At 34.5% G+C, this 25,455-nt stretch overlaps 2 protein-coding genes across 2 annotated transcripts in view; both read left to right on the top strand.

Moving 5' to 3' along the window:
- LOC143252078 (adaptin ear-binding coat-associated protein 1-like) overlaps nucleotides 1-6,093 on the top strand; it is a 45,831-nt gene extending 39,738 nt beyond the window's left edge. The window contains exon 7 of the mRNA XM_076503688.1: nucleotides 1,822-6,093. Coding sequence (XP_076359803.1) covers nucleotides 1,822-1,879 — 58 coding nt within the window. The 3' untranslated portion in view covers nucleotides 1,880-6,093. The remainder of the gene's footprint in view (nucleotides 1-1,821) is intronic.
- An 8,435-nt stretch (nucleotides 6,094-14,528) lies between these two features.
- The window catches only part of LOC143252077 (rhodopsin-like), a 36,538-nt gene continuing 25,611 nt past the window's right edge, over nucleotides 14,529-25,455 (top strand). Inside the window, exon 1 of the mRNA XM_076503686.1 lies at nucleotides 14,529-15,086. Coding sequence (XP_076359801.1) covers nucleotides 14,714-15,086 — 373 coding nt within the window. The 5' untranslated portion in view covers nucleotides 14,529-14,713. The remainder of the gene's footprint in view (nucleotides 15,087-25,455) is intronic.

The raw sequence follows: 25,455 nt of genomic DNA, 5'->3' as shown, positions 1-25,455 counted from the left end.
ATAAAGTGTTGTATCTTTAGCTAAGTAATTATTTAAATGCTTTGAAACCAACTAGGGAAATGAATAACCATAACTGATTTTATTTATTAAGCAAACAAATACATATAATTATTCTTGTCTTAAAACTTGCTTTATACACTCTTCTAGTTTCTAAAGATCCCCAAAGAACTAGGAAAAGAATGTAGTATTTAACAATATAACAGGCCTAAAGTTAATATATTTCCATAAGTATAATTTCAGTATTGCTTCACTGACTTGTGAAACGCTTTCATGCTAAAACAAGTACTTATATAAAGTCAAAACCTAATATTTTTTTGATATTCTTAAAATAGTCCACACTTAAAATAAAATAACAAAATTTTGAATGATACAAATGTAATTAAAAAACACTTTTGGTACTTGTACAAAGTTTGAGAACATTTTGGGCATGCATAAAAATGAAATAGAAACTATTCAGACAGTATAGTAACAATGTTTTAAACTTGCCACACTAGCTACAGTTAACTACAGTAATGTTTTATTTTTATTGTGATGATATGATATTATTTAACCTTTTTAAGATTTAACTGTTTGATGTTGTAAATAAATTGTCATTATCTTTTATAAGAGAGGAAGAACTTCCACTACAATATTATTTTGGATTAATCACTGTTGATCATATAGTCCTAAAGTAACATAAGTATATCAAAGTTAAATCAAAGAAAGAACTTCCACTACAATATTATTTTGGATTAATCACTGTTGATTATATAGTCCTAAAGTAACATAAGTATATCAAAGTTAAATCAAAGAAAGAACTTCCACTACAATATTATTTTGGGTTAATCACTGTTGATCATATAGTCCTAAAGTAACATTCGTATATCAAAGTTAAAATAATACATTAAAGTTATTTACTCAATCACATTATTATAATCTAGTGATTTGAAATCTTATGTAAAATGTTTGTGAGTCTACAACCCTTTGTAGTACTCATGGAGAGTTCATATGGTGAACTGTTTTCTTAGATTTATATTTTTCGTTTTTCCTTATCTCAAGGATTCTCCTTATATCTAAAAATGAAACCAACAGGTCTTCCTAAATAATGTGAAAGAATATATTTGGCATATGAATACCTCATTTGTTAAATAACATACGCGTATAGGCATGCCATTAAAAGTAAGGTACTATGTTTGGAGTTGGATATTTAGGTTATGCATTGCACATTACTTGTAGTTAACAAGCCATAAGCCATACTAAATCATTAAGGTTATAAACCAGTCTCAGGCTTCTTGACATATCTTTGTCTTGTGCTAGTTAATAAGTGGATTGCTATGACTTGTGTACATTCTTAATCCTAAAGTATGGTGCTTATATTCTATACACGTTTCTATGTTACATGTCAAAAACCTTTAGATCACCAAGGATGATTTTTTTTTTTTTTACATTTTTACTGGACTACAAACAGTAAATCATATTTTTATCCCTAGAAGAACAGCAATGTATCCTGTTCCTTTATGGGTCTTCTCCTTATTTTTTAAATGTTGAAATTCTGTTTGAAAGGCATACAAAAATAAGCAAGGTTATTTTTGGTGACGTATTTCAGAAGTAATATAAATTAAACACAAATAGGTTTGGGAGACGTATGAAACTAAACTTTTAACATTACAAGACTCAATCAGTACTATAGCTACCATCTACTTTGTCTCTACATAAAATCATTAACTCTATTTTAACAGTATGTTTATATGTCTTGTTGGATCCATTTCCACAATTGTTTTTAGTACGTATTTTTTGGTTATTAGCATAAGGAGATTGAATCACTGTTTTCTTTTTCCGTAGCACTACAAATAAACCAGACAGCAATAAAGCAGGACAAGGAAGCTGGGTGCAGTTTTAAGTTTTTCACTTCTGCACATCCACATGAGAAAATTATTGCATTTCTTTCACAGGATGAGCAAGCCTATAGGAATATGCAAGTGAAACATGATGAGAAATACTGTTGTAGTGTGTATTTTGAGGGGTTAATATTTTATGAATTATGGTTTAACAAACTATTGATGTTTAGTTGTTTGTTTTATAGGGAATTGTTATTCTACATTTGTTTGGAGATTTGCAAAAGATATATGTAATGTACGTAGGGGGATAATGCTGCATGTTTGACTGGTGAGCACCAGGACACTACTTATTCCATGACTGGATGTATTTTTAGCATTTGCAGATCAGTTGGTGAACTTACAGCTGTAAATGTGAACTTTAAAGCAACAGTAGAAGTTTATGATTTACGTTTCTTTAAATACAATTCATGGTGAACTAACTGAATTTTACTGTATTTGACTTTCCAACTTATTACAGGTCAATAAATAATTACTGTAATGTTACTGTATAATTAATGCTGTATTTGACTAAGAATTGGTATGTACTTAGATATATATAGAATAATTACTTGTTAGCTGAGAAACTGTTATAATTTGTAAATGACTGAAGATTTCTTTTGTGTGAAACTATCAATGTGATAACTTGTGTAGATGATGTAGAAATTTCTTTTGTGTGAAACTATCAATGTCATAACTTTTGTAGATGATGTAGAAATTTCTTGTGTGAAACTATCAATGTGATAACTTGTGTAGATGATGTAGAAATTTCTTATGAAACTATCAATGTGATAACTTGTGTAGATGACGTAGAAGTTTCTTTCCTGTGAAACTATCAGTGTGATAACGTGTGTAGATTACTGAAGATTTCTTTTCTATGAAACTATTAGTGCAATAACTTGTGTAGATGACTGACGATTTCTTTCCTGTGAAACTATCAATGTGGCAATTTGTGTAGGTGATGTAGAAATTTCTTTTGTGTGAAACTATCAGTGTGATAACTTGTGTAGATGACATAGAAGTTTCTTTCTTATGAAACTATCAATGTGATAACTTGTGTAGATGACATAGAAGTTTCTTTCTTATGAAACTATCAATGTGATAACCTGTGTAGATGACATAGAAGTTTCTTTCCTGTGAAACTATCAATGTGATAACTTGTGTAGATGACTGAAGATTTCTTTCCTGTGAAACTATCAGTGTGATAACTCGTGTAGATGACTGAAGATTTCTTTCCTGTGAAACTATCAGTGTGATAACTCGTGTAGATGACTGAAGATTTCTTTTCTGTGAAACTATCAATGTGATAACTTGTGTAGATGACTAAAGATTTCTTTCCTGTGAAACTATCAATGTGATAACTTGTGTAGATGATGTAGATATTTCTTACTTATGAAACTATCAATGTGATAACTTCTGTAGATGGCATAGAAGTTTCTTTTCTGTGAAACTATTGGTGTGATAACTTGTGTAGATGACTGAAGATTTCTTTCCTGTGAAACTATCAATGTGGCAACTTGTGTAGATGACCGAAGATTTCTTTCCTCTAAAACTATCAATGTGGCAACTTGTGTAGATGACTGAAGATTTCTTTCCTCTAAAACTATCAATGTGGCAACTTGTGTAGATGACTGAAGATTTTTTTCCTGTAAAACTATCAATGTGGCAACTTGTGTAGATGCCTGAAGATTTCTTTCCTGTAAAACTATCAATGTGGCAACTTGTGTAGATGACCGAAGATTTCTTTCCTCTAAAACTATCAATGTGGCAACTTGTGTAGATGACTGAAGATTTTTTTCCTGTAGAACTATCAATGTGATAATTTGTGTAAACGACTGAAGATTTCTTTCCTGTAAAATTATCAATGTGGTAACTTGTGTAAACGACTGAAGATTTCTTTCATGTGAAACTATCAATGTGGTAACTTGTGTAGATGACTGAAGATTTCTTTCCTGTAAAACTGTTGATGTGATGTCAAGTACTACTTTTCTGTATGGTATACATGTGTGGAACTACCTTCTTTGTTTAGCTTGTTACTGATGTTCAAGTGCTTTCGGGATGAGATATTCTGTATATTGGTAAACTTCATGTAATTTTTTTTGTTTTCATTTACTTAGTATACTGTACCAGGCAAAGTGAAAGCTGAGTATAAATCATCTGTGCTAAATTTAACACAAGTTTGGATGTTAACATTTTCTGCATAACTGAAATAAGACATGATGATATTTGTAACTTTTATGTATAACAATCTTCCTGATAGCAGGTTTTTCTTTTAAAAGTGAAAATTATGATACATTCTGCTTGTTTTTTTATCTGATCACAAACCAACATCACAATATAGCAGCTGTTATTTTATACACAGTTGCTAGTACAATTTATAATTTGTTTTCTGAACCATCCTTGTTTTCACTAATTTATTTGAACAATAGTTCCAGTATTATTGTTTTACTTTTAGCTGGTTTTATCTTACTTCTAAAAAGCCTTCTTTGTGACTTCATTTCTTTTGGATTACATCTCGTGAAACAAAGATGAGTAGACATTTTAGAAGTTAGGTAAGACTAGTTTTAGACTTTAAGTTGAGGTGAACTACTCTAGTTTCTGAAGAAAGGTTATTAACAAGTAAACAAAGGCAGTTTCTGCTACATTAATTTTCTACCCAATATATTCAACTCTGAAACTAATTTCTTCATCAGTCAGCTTAACTTGCACAGTCGTTTGCATCCTATAACTCCTCATATTTTCTCTTTTGCATCCTCAATGTGAAAAGCACTTACTCTTATTAGAATCCTGTACCTCAGATTTCATTATTCATAAGTCTAAATAACATAATGGATTAGTATGTACTTAGAGTAATCCATGTTCTAAGGCACTTCATATTTAGAGATATCCACTGAAAGATACTTCTCAGATAACCATCATATAACTCTTTTCTTTTCCCAAAGAATATCACTCTGGTTTTTGGATTCTGGTTCAGTCTTTGAACCATTTAATGTTTTATAGATTTTTTTAATACACTGCAGTATATTTGCTTTATTATATTATCACTGTTTTAATGGATTCATGAACCAGTCTTTGAAATGGAAGTAAAATATTATTGCGTGTCAGTTGTAGGTACATTTCTTCATGTAAAGGTCTGTAATAAGTTTATTTCTGTGAGAAAAAGTTTAAATTACATAAGTGAAGTACAAGATCCTATACAGAGTGATTTTAGTATCACCAGTTATTGTAATGGATAAAGTCAGTTAATTAGTGAAATATAATATTTAGTTTAATTGTTTTAAACTAAAAAACAATAACAAGTGATGTTTGGAAATGTGATGATTAGTCTAGCTTGACAGTTCACTAAAATAAAAACAAATAATAAAATGAGATACTGTTAATGTTAGAACGTTTGACATTTTTTTGACAGTTATTGTACTCTAAACTTGTCTGAATACGGAGACCTGTAAATGCTAAAAGTCTCTTCAGGCCATTAATTAATATACATATTTAAATTTGAAATGATAAAAAAATAACTTCTGATGGGTGTAATTGACACATGTACACATTAAGAGAAAAAGTACGTGAGTTTTTAGGAATAATTTAAATCAAACATACATTAATCAACTTCATAATGTTTAAAAATATTTTATGGTAAGATAAATTCGTCCAAAAAAATTAATTCTTTATCTTTTCTTGTTACTAGTTGGTAATCTCATTTTCATAATTGTGCAGCTGTTATTTTTTAATTGCTAATGTATTTTTCATGTGAACTAACAGAGATAATGAAGCAAGTTGGTTCTCTTTCATCTCCTGAACATTATCTTCAATTAAGATAAAATTACGTGTTCAAGTAAACTTACGTATATTTATATTTCAAATTGATCAAGCTGCTAATAATGATTAAAACCTGTATTTGAGCATGTTAATGTACTCAATATTAGGTAATCTGTCATCCATAAGTAACAGCTGTCAATGTGAACTTTGAGTAGAAAAACATTTTAGTTGTGTATTTAAAATATGAGATTCATAAATTTTGTTTAAAGTTGTTAATTAGAAGAGAAAGTAACAACTTATGTGTACATAGTGCAATAAATAGTATTGCTGACTGGTCACATTCTTGATTGTTGTTGCAAAAATAAATCTTCTAAGGTCATAACTGAACTGAAGGAGACTGAAAACTTTCATTGTAAGTTAGATGAAAATATTGTAAATAATATTTAAGATATTCAGCAAATAAAGTGTTTACCATAATTATAAACTTGCATAATAAATTTTGCACACCCCGAGCAACTCTCGTACCAAGCCTTAGTGGTTTTCCCCGAGCACTTTTGTTTGTCTGTTTTCCTCAATGAAGACAGGTTCTTCGGAATTACAACCAGAGGGATTTTTAACACCGCTCAACCCAGATGTTCTGTTTACTGTCATTAAAGTAGACATTCTCAATTTCCTAAGATTCTTGAGGTTAATTACACAACTGACATGAAAATAGCATTTTGCTTCAATATTTCTGCTTCCTTTGGGAATGTAGCATAATTATGTTAGATCTGCACTACAGAAGTGCTGGATTTTTTGTTTACTGGGGAGACCATCAGTGAATTTTTCCAACCACCTATTTTTACTGTTCTTAATGAAGGTACATTTCAAAGGTAATTTATTTTGAGCATCTTTTGACCTACGTTTTTTTTTTTTTTAGATCAAGTCTGTACCCAGTTTTCTTCAAGTTAAACCTTCTTTGTTCTTGTGATATTATTCAAGGTGTATTGTGAAGCTGGGTCTTGGTGTGTTAAAACAACCTCTATAGATTGTTCATCGTCTAGCTGCAGTTCTTGGCCTGATAACGTATGAGCTCCAGCTTGTTCAAACAAAAGCCTAAGATCTGAATTTGCGTAGTATGTCATCTTCCTTCCATCTGACTGAAACGGAGACTTTGGAAATACGAATGCAACGTTAAATTATCTTCAACTAGTTTCATAGTATGTGACCAAGAAACGTCTGTTTATTATATGACAATTATTACACCTGAGGTTTAACTTCCAGTGGCAACAAGGAAAGTGGTCATTGTATCATCAATAGGAGAAATTCTCTTGCACATCAGGATTTTATCACCAGTCACTGGAGCATGCTTGAACCAAACACTACGACATATCCTGAAGATATGTTTGGAAAAGTTCTCGTGGATATGAAAAATAAAGATGTCGGACAGGACTTTAACCATGGATCGTCATTTGTTAACTGAAGCCTACAAGCACGACGGTGTACTAGGTTGTAGAACGTTAAGGAAATACTAATTGTTTATACTGCACAATTATTTTTTTTTAAGTTTTGCTTCCTGAAAAGTTTTTGCTGATTGTGGCAGGTACCTGGTGAGTATGCACAAGTATAGTTTTGGTTTTGCTTCATCACGTAGGAACTCTGAGAAATAGACAGTTAACTGTTTACCGGCAATAACGTATCTAATTGCATTTATTTTTTTAATACGCTATCAAGTTCAACATAATTATAAGTTTTGCTCTTGATTTTCGTTTGTATTTAATGTCCGGTGCGTCACGTTGCAGTGTCCAACAATAGTCAGCAAGCATTGATGGATTCCAGTTGCCCTGATATCGTTTTTCCATTGTAGCAATGTCCTGGTGAAACTGAAGATTTCGATGAAACGGTACGTGATGGGCAAATTTGGATGTGATTTTCGTGATCAGCAGCCACAAATCTATAAGGAACACCCAACAGTGTTCAAGAAGCAAAATGTTGTTGTGCAGTGTTATCGTTATGTATACAGAACTCATTTTAAGTAACCAGCCCAATTAATTAAAAACAACGTTTTAACGTGAAGTAGAACGCACTCAGCCAAAGTAATACGTTGTGTGTCATATCTTACCGCTACTGTTAACAAGTACGCTTAGAATAAAATATTAGATTCAGGAAACTACTTAATCCCTTGTCTCGCACTAGAAATTTAAAGGTAGTCGTAGGGAAGGTAAATGCTTTTAATATTTACTTGAACATAAATATGGTGGGAATGAAATAAATAAGTATTTGTGAGACGTCTTGTGTTTTTTCAAAGGATTCAAACTAACACACAGATTCGTTAACCTTAGCACTCACTGGAATACAGTCATTTTCCAATGGCAAAACTGCAGTATAGAGTTAAAACATTTAGTTTATAGACTTGCGACACTAAAATCTAGGGTTAAATTTCCTGCAATGGTTGTGGCAAATAGCTCAATGTAGTTTTGTTCCAACAAACAGACTTCCACGTGACACACACAAATGAAAAGCCTGAAGAGGTGAAATTTATTGAGTAATTTTGTTTTTAATTTGCGGAATTTTGATGCATGCCTTTTCGTCATGCCGTACTTAAATATTCATGACCTTCCTGAATTTTTTTTCTCAAAACAATATTCATAACCCCAAGAAGAAAAGTCATAAAATTTTGAACAAAATGGACTCGACACACATGTAATTGTATTGATTTTCGCCAGTTTCGGTTGTCATGGTATGGTGTGACTGCTCATATCTTAGTTTTAACAGGCTAGTGATTTCAACATGTAATGAATATTTTTTTTATGTGCGTGCGTTTTGTTTTCAACTGTATAAGTCAGTTTGGCTTCAGGAGTAGCAAACTGGAGTCGAGATCCGAAAACAGATGATAGAAGCTAAGCTTGGTGTTGTGTTGTGTGAAGGAAAGATGTTTTTGAATAAGTTCCTGATTTTGAAAGCTTCTCTCATCATTTTGTATATAATGTTAACCCTGAGTTGAGCTGCCACCTACAATATTCTCGTGGTTTAAAGGTTAATTATCATATTCTAGTACGATACGAAGAGAGAACTTTTCGATTTATATGATTGTATGTTTACTTTCGCCAACATGACCAGTGTTTGTTCGGCTGTGTGTGGGCCAAGCATGTTAAGGCGTGCGACTCGTAATCTGAGTGTCGCGGGTTTGCATCCCTGTCACGCCAAATATGCTCGCCCTTTCAGCCGTGGGGGCGTTATAATGTTACTGTCAATCCCACTATTCGTTGGTAAAAGAGTAGCCCAAGAGTTGGCGGTGGGTGGTGATGTCTAGCTGTCCTCCCTCTAGTCTTACACTACTAAATTAGGGATGGCTAGCCCCTGAGTAGCTTTGTGCGAAATTCACAAACAAACAATCGGCTGTGTGTACCTTCGGTCTTATCAACCTAAGTAACTGCTTGCATACACCAATTAAATAATTGACATTAAAGTTTAAAGAAAAATGACATACAAAGATAAGCATAACTAAGTTTTAAACGAATCTAGTAAGGCCAAAATCAATAATGTAAGTCTACAACAATAGTAAACGTTTTATGTTCTTTGTCGAAAGCAACATTTTTTTCAAAGCTGCCACTTCATACAGATAATGTTACTGATAAGAAAAAGAAATTTTTCGAGTCCCATTGTAAGTCAGAGATACGTTACCAGACTTGAGTGCCAAAAGTTGGTGTTTGGTTATGTGTAGTATACAGAGCCAAAAATAGCCCGTTGTGGAGCTTTACAAAATATTAAGTAAGACTTAATTTTGTGTTTGAGATAAACATACATTTAAAATTTACTGTTTGGTTTCTAATGTTCAACTCAGTTTCAGCTTAAACATTGTGTGTTTGATTGTTCGTTGGTTTGTTTTCGAATTGCGCGCAAAGCTACTCAAGGGCTATCTGCGCTAGCTGTCCCTAATTTTCCAGTGTAAGACTAGAGGGAAGGCAGCTAGTCATCACCACTCACCGCCAACTCTTGGGTTACTCTTTTACCAACGAATAGCGGGATTGACCGTCACATTATAACGCCACCACGGCTGAAAGGGCGAGCATGTTTGGCGCGACGATGATTCGAACCCGCGACCTTTAGATTACGAGTCTAGTGCCTTAACCACCTGGCAATGCCATACCAGAAAGTTCGGAGAAGGACAGCAAGGATTTGATCTTGATCTTGTTGGAAAAGTTGATATGGTATCTACGTGGCAGGTGTCTCTCATGTTAATTACCTGTAAATCAAGTGCTTAGCAGGTGTTTTTTTTTTACATGTGGCAGAAGATAATTTTTGGCTCATTTATATATTAAACAAACAGGCAAAGACGTTTAAGAAAGTAAAATAAAACATAAAGATTTTGTTCTGGTAGAAATTTTGTCATCTTGGTTCATCATTGTTTCGAAGCTCTTTTTGAGCTGAAATACTCTGCATGGTCAGTTAACCTTGACACTGATATGCGAGTAATATCAGTTGCTATGGGCCAATAAAGGGACACGCCCTAGGTGTACGTGTATGAGAAGATAAAATATTTACAGTTCAAATAAGAATAGCGAGTAAATATTCACATTATTCGAAAAAAATCCTGAAAGTTGTTCGACTTGTAAGGGGCGAGTCTTTTGTTTGGAAGTAAATCGTGGGAAAAGAAAAACACCCGTAAAACGACACTAACTGTTAGTTGGTACTGTATAAATTTTTCGAAATGTTTTGGAAAAATATAACACTGAAATGAAACGGAGCAAACTAATGAGACTGAACAACATGCTTAATCCTCGAAAGAGGAAACGATGTTTTGGATAGAAGGCACTAAAATTAAAATATTGAGGTACATAAGATAACCTATTTATGCTATGAACGGTAGCCCGACATGATCAGGTGGTTAAGGCACTCGACTGGTAACCTAAAGTCACGGGTTTGAATCCCATTCACACCAAACATGCTCGCTCTTTCAGCCATGAGGGCGTTATAATGTAATGGTCAATCACACTATTCATTGGTAAAAGAGTAGCCCAAGACTTGACGTTATTTTTAAAGTTTTGATTTATGTAGGTAGGTTGAATTTGAAGAAAAGTTGTAAATAATGCCTTACGTAATTTTTAATTTGAATATGTGTAAACTGTAGCTGAGCTGTTAAGAATGTCAGTATTTTTGTATGAACGTAGCATTAAGTTTAGTACAGAAATACTAAAAGTTAAAAACATATTTCGCTGTCGTAAGTAATGATTGCTCTCAATTAGCCGGTTGAGACTTCAACCTATTTATATCCTTAAGTTTTTCTGAAGGGAACTAATTGCTTTCTAGATTCTCCAAAACAACTAACGTACGAACAAAATCCGTTTCCAGCATCTGGACAGGAAGTTTCATGAGTTGAGTAAGATCAGACAAAAAAACAACTGAAGCACATTTATAAGGTATCCCACTTCTGCTATTTACGTGAAGTGTTACAAATAATAAAACTAATATACTTATATATAGAGAAAAAAATAAATTCACGATATTTGAATATCTGTTTCAAAGGAAGACTATTTGGTATAATGTCATCGAAATAATGCATAGTAGCTTTGTTCGAAAGACGAAAACAAATTGACTATTTGTATATCTTTAACGGCCAGCAACCTGTGGTTTGGTTGATACGTACTGATCTAGATGTAATTGGACAGAGATAAACAATTATCTAATACCATAAAACATATTGTGTTTGTTTTTTTGAATTTCGCGCAAAGCTACTCGAGGGCTATCTGCGCTAGCCGTCCCTAATTTTGCAGTGTAAGACTAGAGGGAAGGCAGCTAGTCATCGCCACCCACCACCAACTCTTAGGCTACTCTTTTACCAACGAATAGTGGGATTGACCGCCACATTATAACGTCCTTATGGCTGAAAGGGGCGAACATATTTGGTGCGATAGGGATTCGAACCCCTGACCCTCGGATTACGAGTCGAACGCCTTAACCACCTGGCTATGCCGGGCTACAACACACTGTGTATCTGTCTGCCTCTCGGTCGAGAACTTATATCATATCAGCTTATTACTTGATTTAAGTAGTTTTGCTCTCTGTCATTCAGAAGCGAGTAGTTTAACGATTGATCGAAAATTAAATATAAATTTGGACTTAAATGTTAAAACAATTGCACCTTTTTCGCAATTTTAAAACATATCTTTGCTAAATCCTGAAATTACACTATACAACTTTTTTTTTCTATTTCCCAAAAAATGGCTTTTGTTGGACGACAAACTCGAACTTACGAAACGATACAATTTAAATTTAACACCGATTTTCCTAATCGGTCACTCACTGGTGAAATTTATATATAGGACTAACTCTGCATGTGGTGGACTTAATACAACAAAATAAATATAGAACCATTGTTTTCAGTTTATTAATAGAAACATCAGTATAGAATCAAAAGATTAAGTCAGAACAAGACGGTAAGACAACGAGCAGCACATCGTGCTGAGCCGAGAGCTTCCTCAATTAAAGTTACTTTTTGTCCAAGATTCTTCAGTCATTCGTAGTCTAACTATTTCCTTCTTCAGTCTTTTTTTTTTCTAATGGGCATTACGCCCGTGTATCTGAGAGACTATGGTCACATTACTTCAATGTACAGCACCAAGTTTTCCATTATGTCGCTTCCTCTTGGGCAAAAAATGTTCATAAGTTGCTAACTTAAATCTTTTGTGTGTGTATACAAGAGGTAGGAAACAATTTTTCACACTGATTGAAACAAAAAATATGATTTCATATGTTATTTCTGTTAATTTAGTTTTTTAAATGTTTTCTGAAAATGATATTTTTTCGTGACTAATTTTTGTTGGAACAACCATTAGTGTTCTTTTTCTTGGAATCCAACAAGTTTTTTTTTTATCTTCACAACTTTTAACAAGCCTTTCTTCATTCATTTTAATTAAACCTATTAATTCTGTTCCTATGGTTAGGCCTGGCATGGCAAGGTGACTAGAGCGCTCGACTCGCACTCTCCGACAGTCATTCCCACTATACGTTGATATAAGGGTATTCTAAGAGTTGGCAGTGGGCGGTGTTGCTTAGCTGTCTTCCCTCTAATCTTGGCTCTGCATGGCCAGGTGATTAAGGTACTCGACTCGTAATCCGAGAGTTGCGGGTTCGAATCCTGGTTACACCAAGCATGCTCGCCCTTTCAGCCGTGGGGGCATTATAATGTGACAGTCAATCCCACTATTCGTTGATAAAAGAGTCGTCCAAGAATTGGTGGTGGATGGTTATGACTAACTGCTTTCCCTCTAGTCTTACACTGCTAAATTAGGAACGAGTAGCGCAGATAGCCCTCGTGTAGCTTTGTGCGATATTCATCACAAACCATTTGTTTTATTGCATTTTTGGAACTTTGAATTTTTAGAACATCTTAATATCGCTAATTTTTAACGTGTATTTTCTCGTACAATGATATTTTAATTCTGTAGTATCCAACACTATCTGAGTCTGTATCTCTTCTGAGTATTTTGTTGTTTATTTCTATCATTGCTAAAATAAAAAAGTCTCTTCTAGTTATTTCATATCTGCATTATATAACATAAATATTTACTTTAGTTAGATCATGATTTAGAAAACTTACTATTATTGCATTATTTTTCAGTTTCCATTTTCTCAAATTATGTGGTTTTTTGCCATATTTGTTGACTAGTTCGTTATCTTAAAGGTTTCCTCTTTTCGATCTAAGATTACTGTTTGTGTCTTACTGTGGTTTGGTTTGTTTTGAATTTCACTCAAAGCTGCACGAGAGCTATCTGCGATAGCCGTCCCTAATTTAGCAGTGTAAGACAAGAGAAAAGGCAGCTAGTCATCATTACCCACCGCCAACTCTTGGGCTACTCTTTTACCAATGAATAGTTGGATTGACCATCACATTACAATGCCCCCCGGCTGAAAGGGCGAGCATGTTTGGTGTGACGGGAACTCGAACCCGCGACCCTCAGATTACTAGGTACTGTGTATGCGCTATAAGAGTGAAAGTCAACTCTCATTATTCGACTTAAGTAACCAAGCAACTTTTGGCGGGTGATGTAAAACAGCAACATTTCTCCTAGTCTCTCAATTAGGAATTAGGGACAATTGTTCGAACTTTAATAAAGTTTACATTTTCATTATTGTTAAATTTTTAAATTTCTTCTCTCTTATTTCAGAAACTGACAACCTTGTTTTAACATGAAGGGCACTTACCCTAGTTATAAATCTTTTTTTTTCAAAATTATTTTTGAAGTTGAAACACATCATAATGAACTAATTTCGATAATTTAAGTCTTTACATTTGAAACTGTATCTATGTTTTGCACACAATTTATAAAACTCCAATTACAAAATATGTTGCAGCTGACTTTTGTTCTTTTCTCTTTGTCAAACAGACTGGAAATAAAAGTAAGAACACCCATTTCTAACTATTCCGTTCGATAGAGCAGAAGGCGATTCATTCACAGTTAAATTTTTACGCTTTCAGATTCAATTCTTTTATTTTGACCACAGTATAATATGACTTGTAGTCCTTTTTTGTACGCTCGTGCTATTGGAAGGCCCGGCATGACCAGGTGGTTAAGGCACTCGACTCGTAATCCGAGGGTTCGAATCCTTTTACACCAAATATGCTCGCCCTTTCAGCCGTGGAGGCGTTATAATGTGACGATCAATCACACTATTCGTTGGCAAAAGAGTAGCCCAAGAGTTGACGGTGGGTGGTGATGACTAGCTGCCTTCTCTCTAAGTCTTACACTGCTAAATTAGGGACGGCTAGCACAGATAGCCTTCGTGTAGCTTTGCGCGAAGTTCAAAAACAAACAAACAAACGATCATGCTGTTGGTATATTGCCATTGCCGCGAGAGAGCGCGACTTGTTTTGACGGTCTTTAGAAACCCAAGAGTTTCACTTATTGACAGGTGAGAATTAGACTCGATTGCGAGCAGAGCGGGAAATGCTGAAACAGATGAGCACGCTTAACCTTGTATTAGAAATCTTACAACTATGTTCGTATAATACATTATAGATAAGATTTATGTCTTATAATATTTTATATCAAAAAGTAATAATTTAGTTTCAATCAACTACCTTTTTTTGAAATTTCTACTAATATTATTGTAATCATACCAAGATGATAAACAACTCCAGCTTGGCACCATCGAACAATACGCTCGTCGAGAAGTTTACGGACATTCCTACGGATGAAAGTAGCAACCACGATACGCTGCTAGAGCCGTTGTCTGACCTAGCTTACAATGTTGCTTCCAGTTTGCTTTTCGTGATTGCTCTATTTGGATTCCTCAACAACTTGGTTGTGATATTCGTTATCCTACGAAACAAACATTTACAGAATCCCTTTAACTGTATCCTGCTGAATATGAGTTCATGTGACATGACGATATCCGTCATGGGAACTCCTTTGACTTTTGTAGCTGCCGTGCATCGAAAGTGGATCTTCGGTGATGCCGTCTGTAAAATTTATGGTTTTGGAATGTCTGTAGTTGGTAAGTTTGATGATGGGTGTAATTACCACGCCAGCAATATGTATGTTAGTAATAATCTAATCAGTAATTCTTGACACGGCCCGGCAGGTACTCGACTCGTAATGTGAGGATTGCAGGTTCGAATCTTTGTCGTACCAAACACGCTCGCTCTTTCAGCCGTGGGGGCGTTATATAATGTGACGATCAATACCACTATTCGTTGGTAAAAGAGTAGCCCAAGAGTTGGCGGTGAATAGTGATGACTAGTTTCCTTCCTTCTGGTTTTACACTACTAAATTAGGGACGGCTAGCGCAGATAGCTCTCGTGTAGCTTTGTGCGAAATACAAAAAACAAACAAGAACTGGTTAACGCAGTATATATTAGTTCAGTAAGGTGTATTTATTGTAATCTTCGTTTTAGTATTGATTTCCAATGATTTACCAAATAACATGTAATCCTAAATATTACTTCTTAATAGTATGTAAGACAATCTTTGACTATATGCAGTTGTTATAGTTGTAACTTATGAGTAGAGTATACCTTATTATCCCTGAGTATATATCTTACATATATTGCGAACTGTAATATCTCTCCTGACTTTCGTCTCTCACTTGTGTGAGCTTGAGCATGCAGGAAAAGCCCAACATTCACACATGAAATGACGAGAGAACAGACATGAGTAATGTTGACACCAACTTTTATTCCAGAACGTGACGTAAACGTAAAGAATAAAGATGTAAGTTACTGTTAAGGGGCTCCGAGCATGAATGAATGTGTGTGTGTGTGTTTTTCTTATAGCAAAGCCACATTGAACTATCTGCTGAGCCCACCGAGGGGAATCGAACCCCTGATTTTAGAGTGGTAAGTCCATAGACTTACCGCTGTACTAGCGGGGGCCGAGGATGAATGAAATAATCAATAATTAATTTCGTCTCCCCCTCCTGTCAAAAACGAAACAAAACAAACTGTTTTGGTGAATATTGGATTAACATGTTAAACCGTGATAATGTTTTAAGTAATCACACACAGGAACTAAATTAACTTCAAATTATTTATTTATGTTATCACCGTGATTATTATTATTCATCTTTTCAACAAATAGGTTATTAATATTATTTATTTAATTAACCCTTATTCATTAATCAAAAACTATCACTTTTGATCGGTGCACGGTTTAATTGACCTTTGCATCAACTGGCGAAAACTGCATTAATAATTGTGGAAGCTTGTTAATGAAAGAAAACGTGGTAATACGGCAGTCGTACACTATCTACTATATTCAGTGCATACAGGGTTTTTCTTTTAATACCAGGGCTCACCAAACTAGCTGGGATATGAGAGATATAACTTATTTATATTAGTAACTTGCTTGAACAACTGTTGATAAACTTAGGTCAACGACACTTCAGATTCGTGGTTAATCATACATGTAATATTTGGAATTTTTACACTCCGAGTTACTTATGTGTTGGGGTTGAATTCTTCTTAAACTGAATTAAACGTGAGCTTGGGGAAAGATGTTCATCAAGTAACATTATATCACCTAAAGGATATAGCGGAATGTACCCTTTTGTAATAAAAAGATGGAACCTATAACCTTGTTTTACTACACTGCTATAAGGAAGGTAACTGTATTAGTTTTATTTATGGACGGAAATATCCTACCGCCTTTTAAGACTAACTACTTTTGGTAATGTATTCTACACTGTTTTTCTCCAGACTTGAAGAAGGCCTCAGTATGGTTCCTGAAATATTATAAGTGCAACAAAGATGTTTCTGATGCCCAGAAGTAACGTGTTTATAATAATGATATTTCAAAATCTTATGTCATAATCAAATATATAGAACAAGAAACATTGCAGATAAAAATATATTTAGCATTTTACATTGCTGTGTTCTACAACGTAGCTGTTGAAGTGAAACAATCATGTAATCTAAACTAGAAGTTTCGGTTTGCAATCAGCTAGAAAAGTTTGAAAATTTGTGCTCAAATATAAAATTACATTTCTATGACATAAACCAATATCCTCGCATTCATGCAAAGTCACACGTGTTTGATTTTTAGGAGATAGAATTATAATTACAATCACAATCAGATTTTTTTATGTTACGAAAGTGATACAAGGTTAACAGTCTATATCTAGTGTCTGATTTCTACATGTAAATTGAATTCATTAGCAAACAGATAACAGTTTGCGTCAGTTGATGAATATTTTTGCTGTAAAATAACTAGATGCACATCGATCACCTCACAGAGTAAATCATTGCAGGACTAAATGGGTTGTATATTTAAATGTTGCAGTATATTGAAGCACAAATTTAGCTTTCTGCATCTCCTCACCGTAGGACAGTGGTAAGTCTATAGACTTCTACAGCTAACATCTACCATAAGACAGTGGTAAGTCTATAGACTCCTACAGCTAACATCTACCATAAGACAGTGGTAAGTCTATAGACTCCTACAGCTAACATCTACCATAAGACAGTGGTAAGTCTATAGACTCCTACAGCTAACATCTACTGTAGGACTGTGGTAAGTCTATAGACTCGTACAGCTAACATCTTTTGGTGTTTTTTTTGTTCTTTTTGGCACTCGCACGAGTTGAAGTTGCACGCGAATACATTTTGATATGTGACACACTTTACGATATCAGTTTGCGTTTGAGTTTATGACACGCTTATTCGTAATTAATGTAAATCAATTCAAAGTTGGGGTTAATCGATTCATGCGATCCCTTGATATAGAAATAGATTCTCAAATACCCTTTTGACAAGTCAATTATATTCTACTATGTAGACAAAATCCAGCAAAAAAGTTTTTACTTTTACAACTTAATACAAGCAGTATCTTTAAAACCCTACATGACCCTTTGTTTAACGCAAATACTTAATAGTTAAAGAGTCATAGATGCAGCAAATACTATGGCTTGGCCTGTCACCAATAACTGGAATTTTATATTGTCACAGAATTTAGTTTGTTTTGGAATTTCGTGCAAAGCTACATGAAGACTATCTGCGCTAGCCGTTACAAATTTAGTAGTGTAAGGCTAGAGAGAAGGCAGCTAGTCATCATTACCCACCGCCAACTCTTGGGCTACTCTTTACCAACGAATAGTGGGATTGACCGTCATATTATAACGACCCCACGGCTGAAAACACGAGCATGTGTGGTGTGACGGGGATTCGAACCCGCGACCGTCAAATTCCGAGTCGAGTGCCCTGACCACCTGGCCATACCAGGCATATAGAGTGTTCATATACGTCGTTTAATGATTTCCGAATTTCTACTAAGTTGATATGTAACCAACTTGTTCTGTTATTTGATGTATAGTGTTTTAGACGTTTTGACACTCATGTCTTTTATAAAAAGCAAATTGTATATTTAAATTTAAGGATGATAAACATGGTGTAATATTGGCTGGTGATTAAGGCGCTCAATTTATTATGTTTGCGTCGTAGGTTCGAATCCCGTCACCGAATATGCTCGCAGTGTCAACTGTGGGAGTGTTACAACATGGCGGTCAATCCCACATGTTTTTTGGCAAAGAATAGGTGGTGATGGGTGACTAGATTTCTCTTCTCTAGTTTTATCACTCCTAGTTCAAGGATATCTAACAAAGATGACCCTCGAGTATCTTCGTGCGAAATTCAACAAACACACAAATGATATAACACTATTTTTATCAGCCACTTTATGATACGTGATAATCTTGCGTACATTAGTTCGTGACTCTAGACATTTTTGATTAAAACAAGTTAAAGAATTATTTATTTAAATTATAAGCTATTTAAGTTTATCACGTTGGTTGAAAAATAGTGACTTACGATATAAAACTAATGATAAAAGATAAAAAAACTTTATTAAAACGAGCCTAACATAGCCAGGCGGTTAAGGGACTCGACGCGTAATGTGAGGGTTACGGGTTTGAATCTCCGTCACACCAAACATGCTCGCCCTTTCAGCCGTGGAGGCGTTTATAATGTCACGGCCAATCCCACTATTTGTTGGTAAAAGAGTAGCCCAAAAGTTCTCGGTAAATGGTGATGACTAGCTGCCTTCCCTCTAGTCTTACACTGCTAAATTAGGGACGGCTAGCTCAGATAGCCTTCATGTAGCTTTGCGCAAAATTCAAAACATACATACATACTTTACTAAAATGCCATATATATATATATATTTCTAGATTTTGTATTATTTTGTCAAAAAATCATTTGAAAATACTGCCATTAAAACCCAAACACAACCAATGATATATAATCTTCAGTATTATATATTGTAAAACAGCTGTCGTAACGAGCAAGCTATATTGTTGAATTAGAAATGTCGATTAAACCTGACTCCAAGGGAAAAAAAAATCTATTTATAAATGTTTTCAATTTGACTAAGCGAACGTGAAAGTTATAATATTTCACTTTAAATATCTTGGAGTGCAAAAAGGATAAACATTGCTTAAAAGCAATAAGAAAACTATATCATTTTGAATATTCCGTTTTGTTCGTGACCTTCACCCTTGATATAGAGGTAAAGTTTTCATCGAAACTACGATTAGTTCGTCACGAGAGTTTCAAAATTCTAGTTTTTATATACGAAAAGGACAACACAAAAATCATATGCGACCGTTTCACAGGTATGTAGGATGCTTTAAGTTATGATTCACACGTTATCCATAAGTTCGGACCTTTGTAGACGCCTTCAGAGCTGTGTTGATTTCTATACAGAGCATGGTTAGACGGTAGGCGATTTTATAGCACCAGCCAAAGCATAGGTTCTATTCCCTCCAAGTACAGTGTAATAGATTAGCAGCGAGTGCACCACCAAATTAACATGACACAATCCCTAATCTCAAACTACTGACCACGAGTCAAAAGTAACCTGTTTTTCTTATATATATATATATATATCTTGGCAAACTTTAGAACGATGAAAATGTGAGACTTAGTATCTAAATGTGCTAGTCCATTCAACTGAAATAAAACATTAACAAATTTCCCAGGCTCTAGTTTTGTATTTTTTTAAATAAAATTTTCTGTATCTTTTTTTGTAAATAGTGCTACATTTTCCTTTGATAGAATATCTTCTACAGCGTTCCTTTAAAATGTCCACTCTTTCTTTTCTCTATCTACATGAGATGTAGATACATTGAAAATATTCATCATAATTTCTCTTCGTTGCTAGGTTTATTACTTACACGTGTTTCGCAACTGTTGCACAACGCTAAAATCAGGGGTTCGATTCCCTCGGTGGACTCAGCAGATAGCCTGATGTGGCTTTACTATAAGAAACACACACACATGCAACTGTTGTAAAAAGCTACAAAACCTCACCTGTGCACGATACAAGGTTTCCTAAGTAATACAGTATTGTTACTGGTGGATTTCGGTTTGCTGACATTTGTAAGCATAATATCCTGGAATATTATTCATCTACCATCTTATTTTTTGTTTTTTGTTTCCCTCATATATACAGCCAAGTGATTATTCTAATTGAGAGACTAATGTTGAGTTATCTGAGTACATTCCGGTTTAATCTCAAAGGCCACTGTGGTATGACAGATTTAAATTAATATCACGCGATGGTACATACGACGCATATTAACTAATACATAGTCAAATGTCTGGATGTTACTTAGAATGGAATCTAGAGTGAAGAACGTTCCATTTGATTTTCAGGCAAAATTCAAAGTGTGTTCAAAAGTCTGAAATTCTGGACATGTAGAGTTGTATCTTTATTTAGGTAGAAACTGTTTATTTCATACCGTGTTTAACATAATCATTTAAAGGCACTGAAATGGGAAGCTGTTTAACATTAAGGAAGGAGGGCATTTCTCGGGTGTAACACACCTTACACCATAATTTGGTAAAGATGGGTACTTCTTCCTGATCCTTGGTTTGACATTCGAATGTCAAATTAGTAACTGGGAATATTTAACGTGTTCTTACCATCATATTGTCCCCCGCTAGTACAGAAGTAAGTCTAGGGATTTACAACGCTAAAATTAGGGGTTTGATTCAGCTCGATGGACTCAGCAGATAGCCCAATGTGGCTTTGTTTTATGAAAACACACACACTCCACCATATTGTCCCCTGCTGGGATAGTGGTATGTTTACGGATTTACAACGCTAAAATCAGATGTTCGATTTCCCTCGGTGAACACAGCAAATACCACCATATTAAAATCAAATTTAGTAATACAACTAACAATCGACCAGAGTTTGGACCAAACTGAAATTGTTTTCCCTGGCCATTTGATGCAATGGTCAAGGTACAAAAGGAAAACAAAATTGAAATTGGAACACCAAACTGCCGCTTTAAGAAATAATTAAAGTGTCGCCACATCAGGACTATTAAAATGTTTGTCTGTGCGTTCAGATATGACGGACCAGAGTTTATACCAAACTGAAAATGGTTTACTTGGGTACCTGGTACCCTTTTAGCAAACCTTTAGATCTGAATGTCAAAGTGACACTGTGACCTGTTCTTACGATGTTTTCGACATCCTAGAAACCTATCTCTAGACCTCAAAAGAATACTTCACAGGATTATGGACCAAACTGAAACTAGTGTATTAGGATGCCATTTTAACAACAGCCTAAATTTGAATATCAGACTGATGCTATGACGTATTCTTAAGCTATAGTTGTGATTCTAGGATCCTCTTAACTCCATTATACGTGAACAACGATATTTACTATTTCATGCCGGGCCTGCCAGGTGGTGAAGACGCTCGACTCGCGGGTTCGAATCCCTGTCGCACCAAACATGCTCATCCTTTCAACCGTGGGGGTGCTATAAAAGTGACAGTCAATCCAACTATTAGTTGGTAAAAGAGTAGCCAAAGAGTTGGGGATGGTTGGTAATGACTAGATGCCTTTCCTGTAGTCCTAGGTTGCTAAATGAGGGATGGCTAGATAACCCTCGTAAAGCTTTTCGCAAAATTAAACACGAACAATCATAGACTACATTAGGCCTATTGGTGACCGAAACTGCTCCACTCTTACGATTGTGGCTTAATTCAGGTTAGTATCTCTTTGTTATGCCTTTTTCTTTGTTTGAACAATTACAGCTTGTGTTTGACTTTAAAAGTTATCCAGTTTCTGCTGAACTTGTGTTGAGGAGACTCTGTCTGGAGAAGTTTTAACTTTTTCTTAATTTTAGTTCATTATTTAATTCAAACCTTAAGAACAAATATTGTTTCTTTCTTAAATTGTCTTTATTTAACACCATAATATTTTGACCAGCTATATTTTAAAGCTATATTTTATGTTTTAATTTGTATGATACCTAGTAGGTGTAAGATGTTATGATAGGGCTAGGACGTCTAGAAAGTTTTAAGTTGACGTGATTTTTTTAAATTTGAAACTATATTATATGTACGGGATAGTTGTGAAGTATGCATAGTTATTTAGAGATAGAGTTTTAATAAAGTCTGTTTGTTTTCCTGAACTGTTTCTATCAGTGTTAGTTAGTGCTTATTGAATTTCTTTATACAGGATAGTTGATTTTTCGTTAATCCTTGTGTTGTTAGAGGTTTAAACATCACTTGTAACGAGGGCCTACAAGAATTGACGATGGTGTACAAGTGTATAAAAAAGTAGAAAGAGGAAATAAACTAATATGTTATTACTACGCGGACTAGACAGTCCACTGTTTTTATAAAATGGTTTATAATAATCCACCAACGAAAAAACTGCTATACAACTGTATTATAAACACTATTAATAGGTTCGACAACTTAGAATTTGAAGTCCTGATGCAAATATGGATCAATGTTTTCATTTTGTTTAGCCGAGTAGAACCAGCTCTGTTGCATGAAATTTCAAGTAATTTTATCTCATACTATCTTTATCTTTTAAGGGATATTTACGGTAAGGTTGTGCTTATCGTAAATATATTATTTTAAAACTATGATAAAGAAGTATTTATGATATTTATTCAAATATCTGAATAAATATTAAGTTTTGTACGATGCTTGAAGGTTCCGATTCACGAACGCTTAGAAATGGTCCGACATGGCCAAGCGTGTTAAGGCGTTCGACTCGTAATCCGAAGATCGCGGGTTTGAATCCCTGTCACACCAAACATGCTCGCTCTTCCGGCCATGAGGGCATTATAATGTACGATCAATCCCACTATTCGTTCGTAAAAGAGAATCCCAAGAGTTGACTGTGGGTGGTGATGACTAGCTGCCTTCCCTCTAGTCTTACACTGCTAAATTAGGGACGGCTAGCACAGATAGTCCTTGAGTAGGTTTGCGCGAAATTCAAACCAAACATTTTAGAAATATCCAAAATAAAAAAAGTTTTAAACTGTAGTTTATAAATGTGTATCCTGAAACAACGTTTAAGTATTATTGTATTTATTCATTATACACACTAATCACGTAATGCCTCATTATAAAACAAGATGGCAATAAGTAAATGAAAGAAAATGATGGAACACATTTTTATAAATATTATATATATTTTACATTTGAGAAGATATTGATCAGGTATTTTCTCGTATGAAGTTATTATTTTTATTGCTGTAAAGTTAAGTTGAAATGGACCTTCGTGTCCAGCTACGCACGTGGAAACACGATACCTTCCTGCGCAGCTACATAGATTTGCCTGTTTATACGTAGTTTGGTTATGCAGCTATGTAAGGATAATACTTGAAATAAAGACCACAAAACCTTGCATCGTGTTGTGGTGAGCTCTGGCACTTTTGTAACTCGACAAAAATTTTGAATTTCCATATCAATGAATCATAGATAGATAATATTAAAAAAACATTCTGATTTCGCAGAATAAGAAACAAACATGTATTTTGTGTGTTTTCCTCATATTCGAGTGCTGTGATGGGTTTAACTTACCACAATTGTAATTTTAACAAGATTGTTTCAGGATGTCTCAACAGTCTGATGTTCCAAACGACGTCCTTGATATTGGTAGCACTCCATTATTAAAGTCTCGCGGTACAGTTATGTTTCTTTGTCTTAACAAGAACAAACAAGTCATCCTTCTTTATTTTGTTGCTTTCTATTGTTGCACAAAAAGTAATAATTTAATCTTTCTATTAAACGTTCTGATTAAAGACTATTCAGTTTGTACAAGATATTTATGAATTGTTTGTTGTTGTTGTTTTTTAATTTCGCGCAAAGCTACACGAGGGACTATCTGCGCTAGCCGTCCCTAATTTAGCAGTGTAAGAATAGATGGAAGGCAACTAGTCAGCACCACTCACAACCAACTATTGGGTTACTCTTTTACCAACGAATAGTGGGATTGACTGTCATATTGTAACACCCTCACGGCTAAAAGGGCAAGCATGTTTGGTGTGACTGGAATTCGAACCCGCGACCCTCGGATTACGTGTCGAGTGCCTTAACCTCCTGGCCATGCCAAGCCATCCAGTATGGATTTCAAAGCTGGCAATCCATGCTATACAAGAAAGTGTTTCCAGATTTAAGCTATAGATGCGTCATAAGAGTAAAAGCCAATCCCTCAGTGTAGATAGGGTGCTACAGAATGTTTGCTTTTCTTTTGTCAGTATCCCAAAATTAAAAATGACGGTAATTAGCCATAGTAGCTTTGACAAAAATACAAATTCAATCCAGTATATTTTATGTGCAATTCTTACAATATTCACTTCAACTTTGGCAGTGATTTCATGGGCTTTTTTTTATCCAGTCAGATTCCCACACAAACTCTTACTTTAATCAACGTAAAGACAATTTTCAACTTGACTGACAAACAATAAATTAAACGGAGTTTGCTGTCTAAGTGTTAAATTGAGCAGCAGATCAAGAAGGAGACAGCGTACGATTTGCAATAAGGAATATTTCTATTTAAAGAGGTGCTGTAAAGGGTTTATACTAATTTTAAATGCAGTTCAAAACTCATATAAACGCAAATTATTCGTAGGTTAAAAAGGAAGAAATATATCACGTCCCTAGCAAACAACATTATATATCATCAGTGTAAAAAACTTCCAAGAGGCAGAAACAAAGATGTCAAGACATCAAGAAGAGTCCAGTTCAGAATGAAGAAGACATTCGCTTATTACATATTAATTTTATTATTCCATTCTTTTGATTCAATGATTCGGAATATATGTATATATATTGTTGCTATTATAAGGTAATTTTAACAGCTATCTTTTATGTCAAAATACTAGGGGTGACTGAAATCCCAAACCTGTCTGTAGATAACAAAAGGTATTAGAAGTTAGGACGTGGTCAAAGCAGTTTAACACCTAACTCCTAAATTAATCTTCCTTTAATGGGTATCTAGTTTCACATTTTCGCTTGGATCACGTACGTTAGACATAGTATTTGCGACGAGTTTGAATTATATGACCGTATACATGTTACTTTATGAGTTACTGTATAACAATAAAAACTGACGAT

Source organism: Tachypleus tridentatus, chromosome 6 (assembly GCF_004210375.1).
Source record: "Tachypleus tridentatus isolate NWPU-2018 chromosome 6, ASM421037v1, whole genome shotgun sequence".
NCBI lineage: Eukaryota > Metazoa > Arthropoda > Merostomata > Xiphosura > Limulidae > Tachypleus > Tachypleus tridentatus.
Note: the sequence above shows the minus strand (reverse complement) of the source record. Positions and strands in the feature narration are given on the sequence as shown.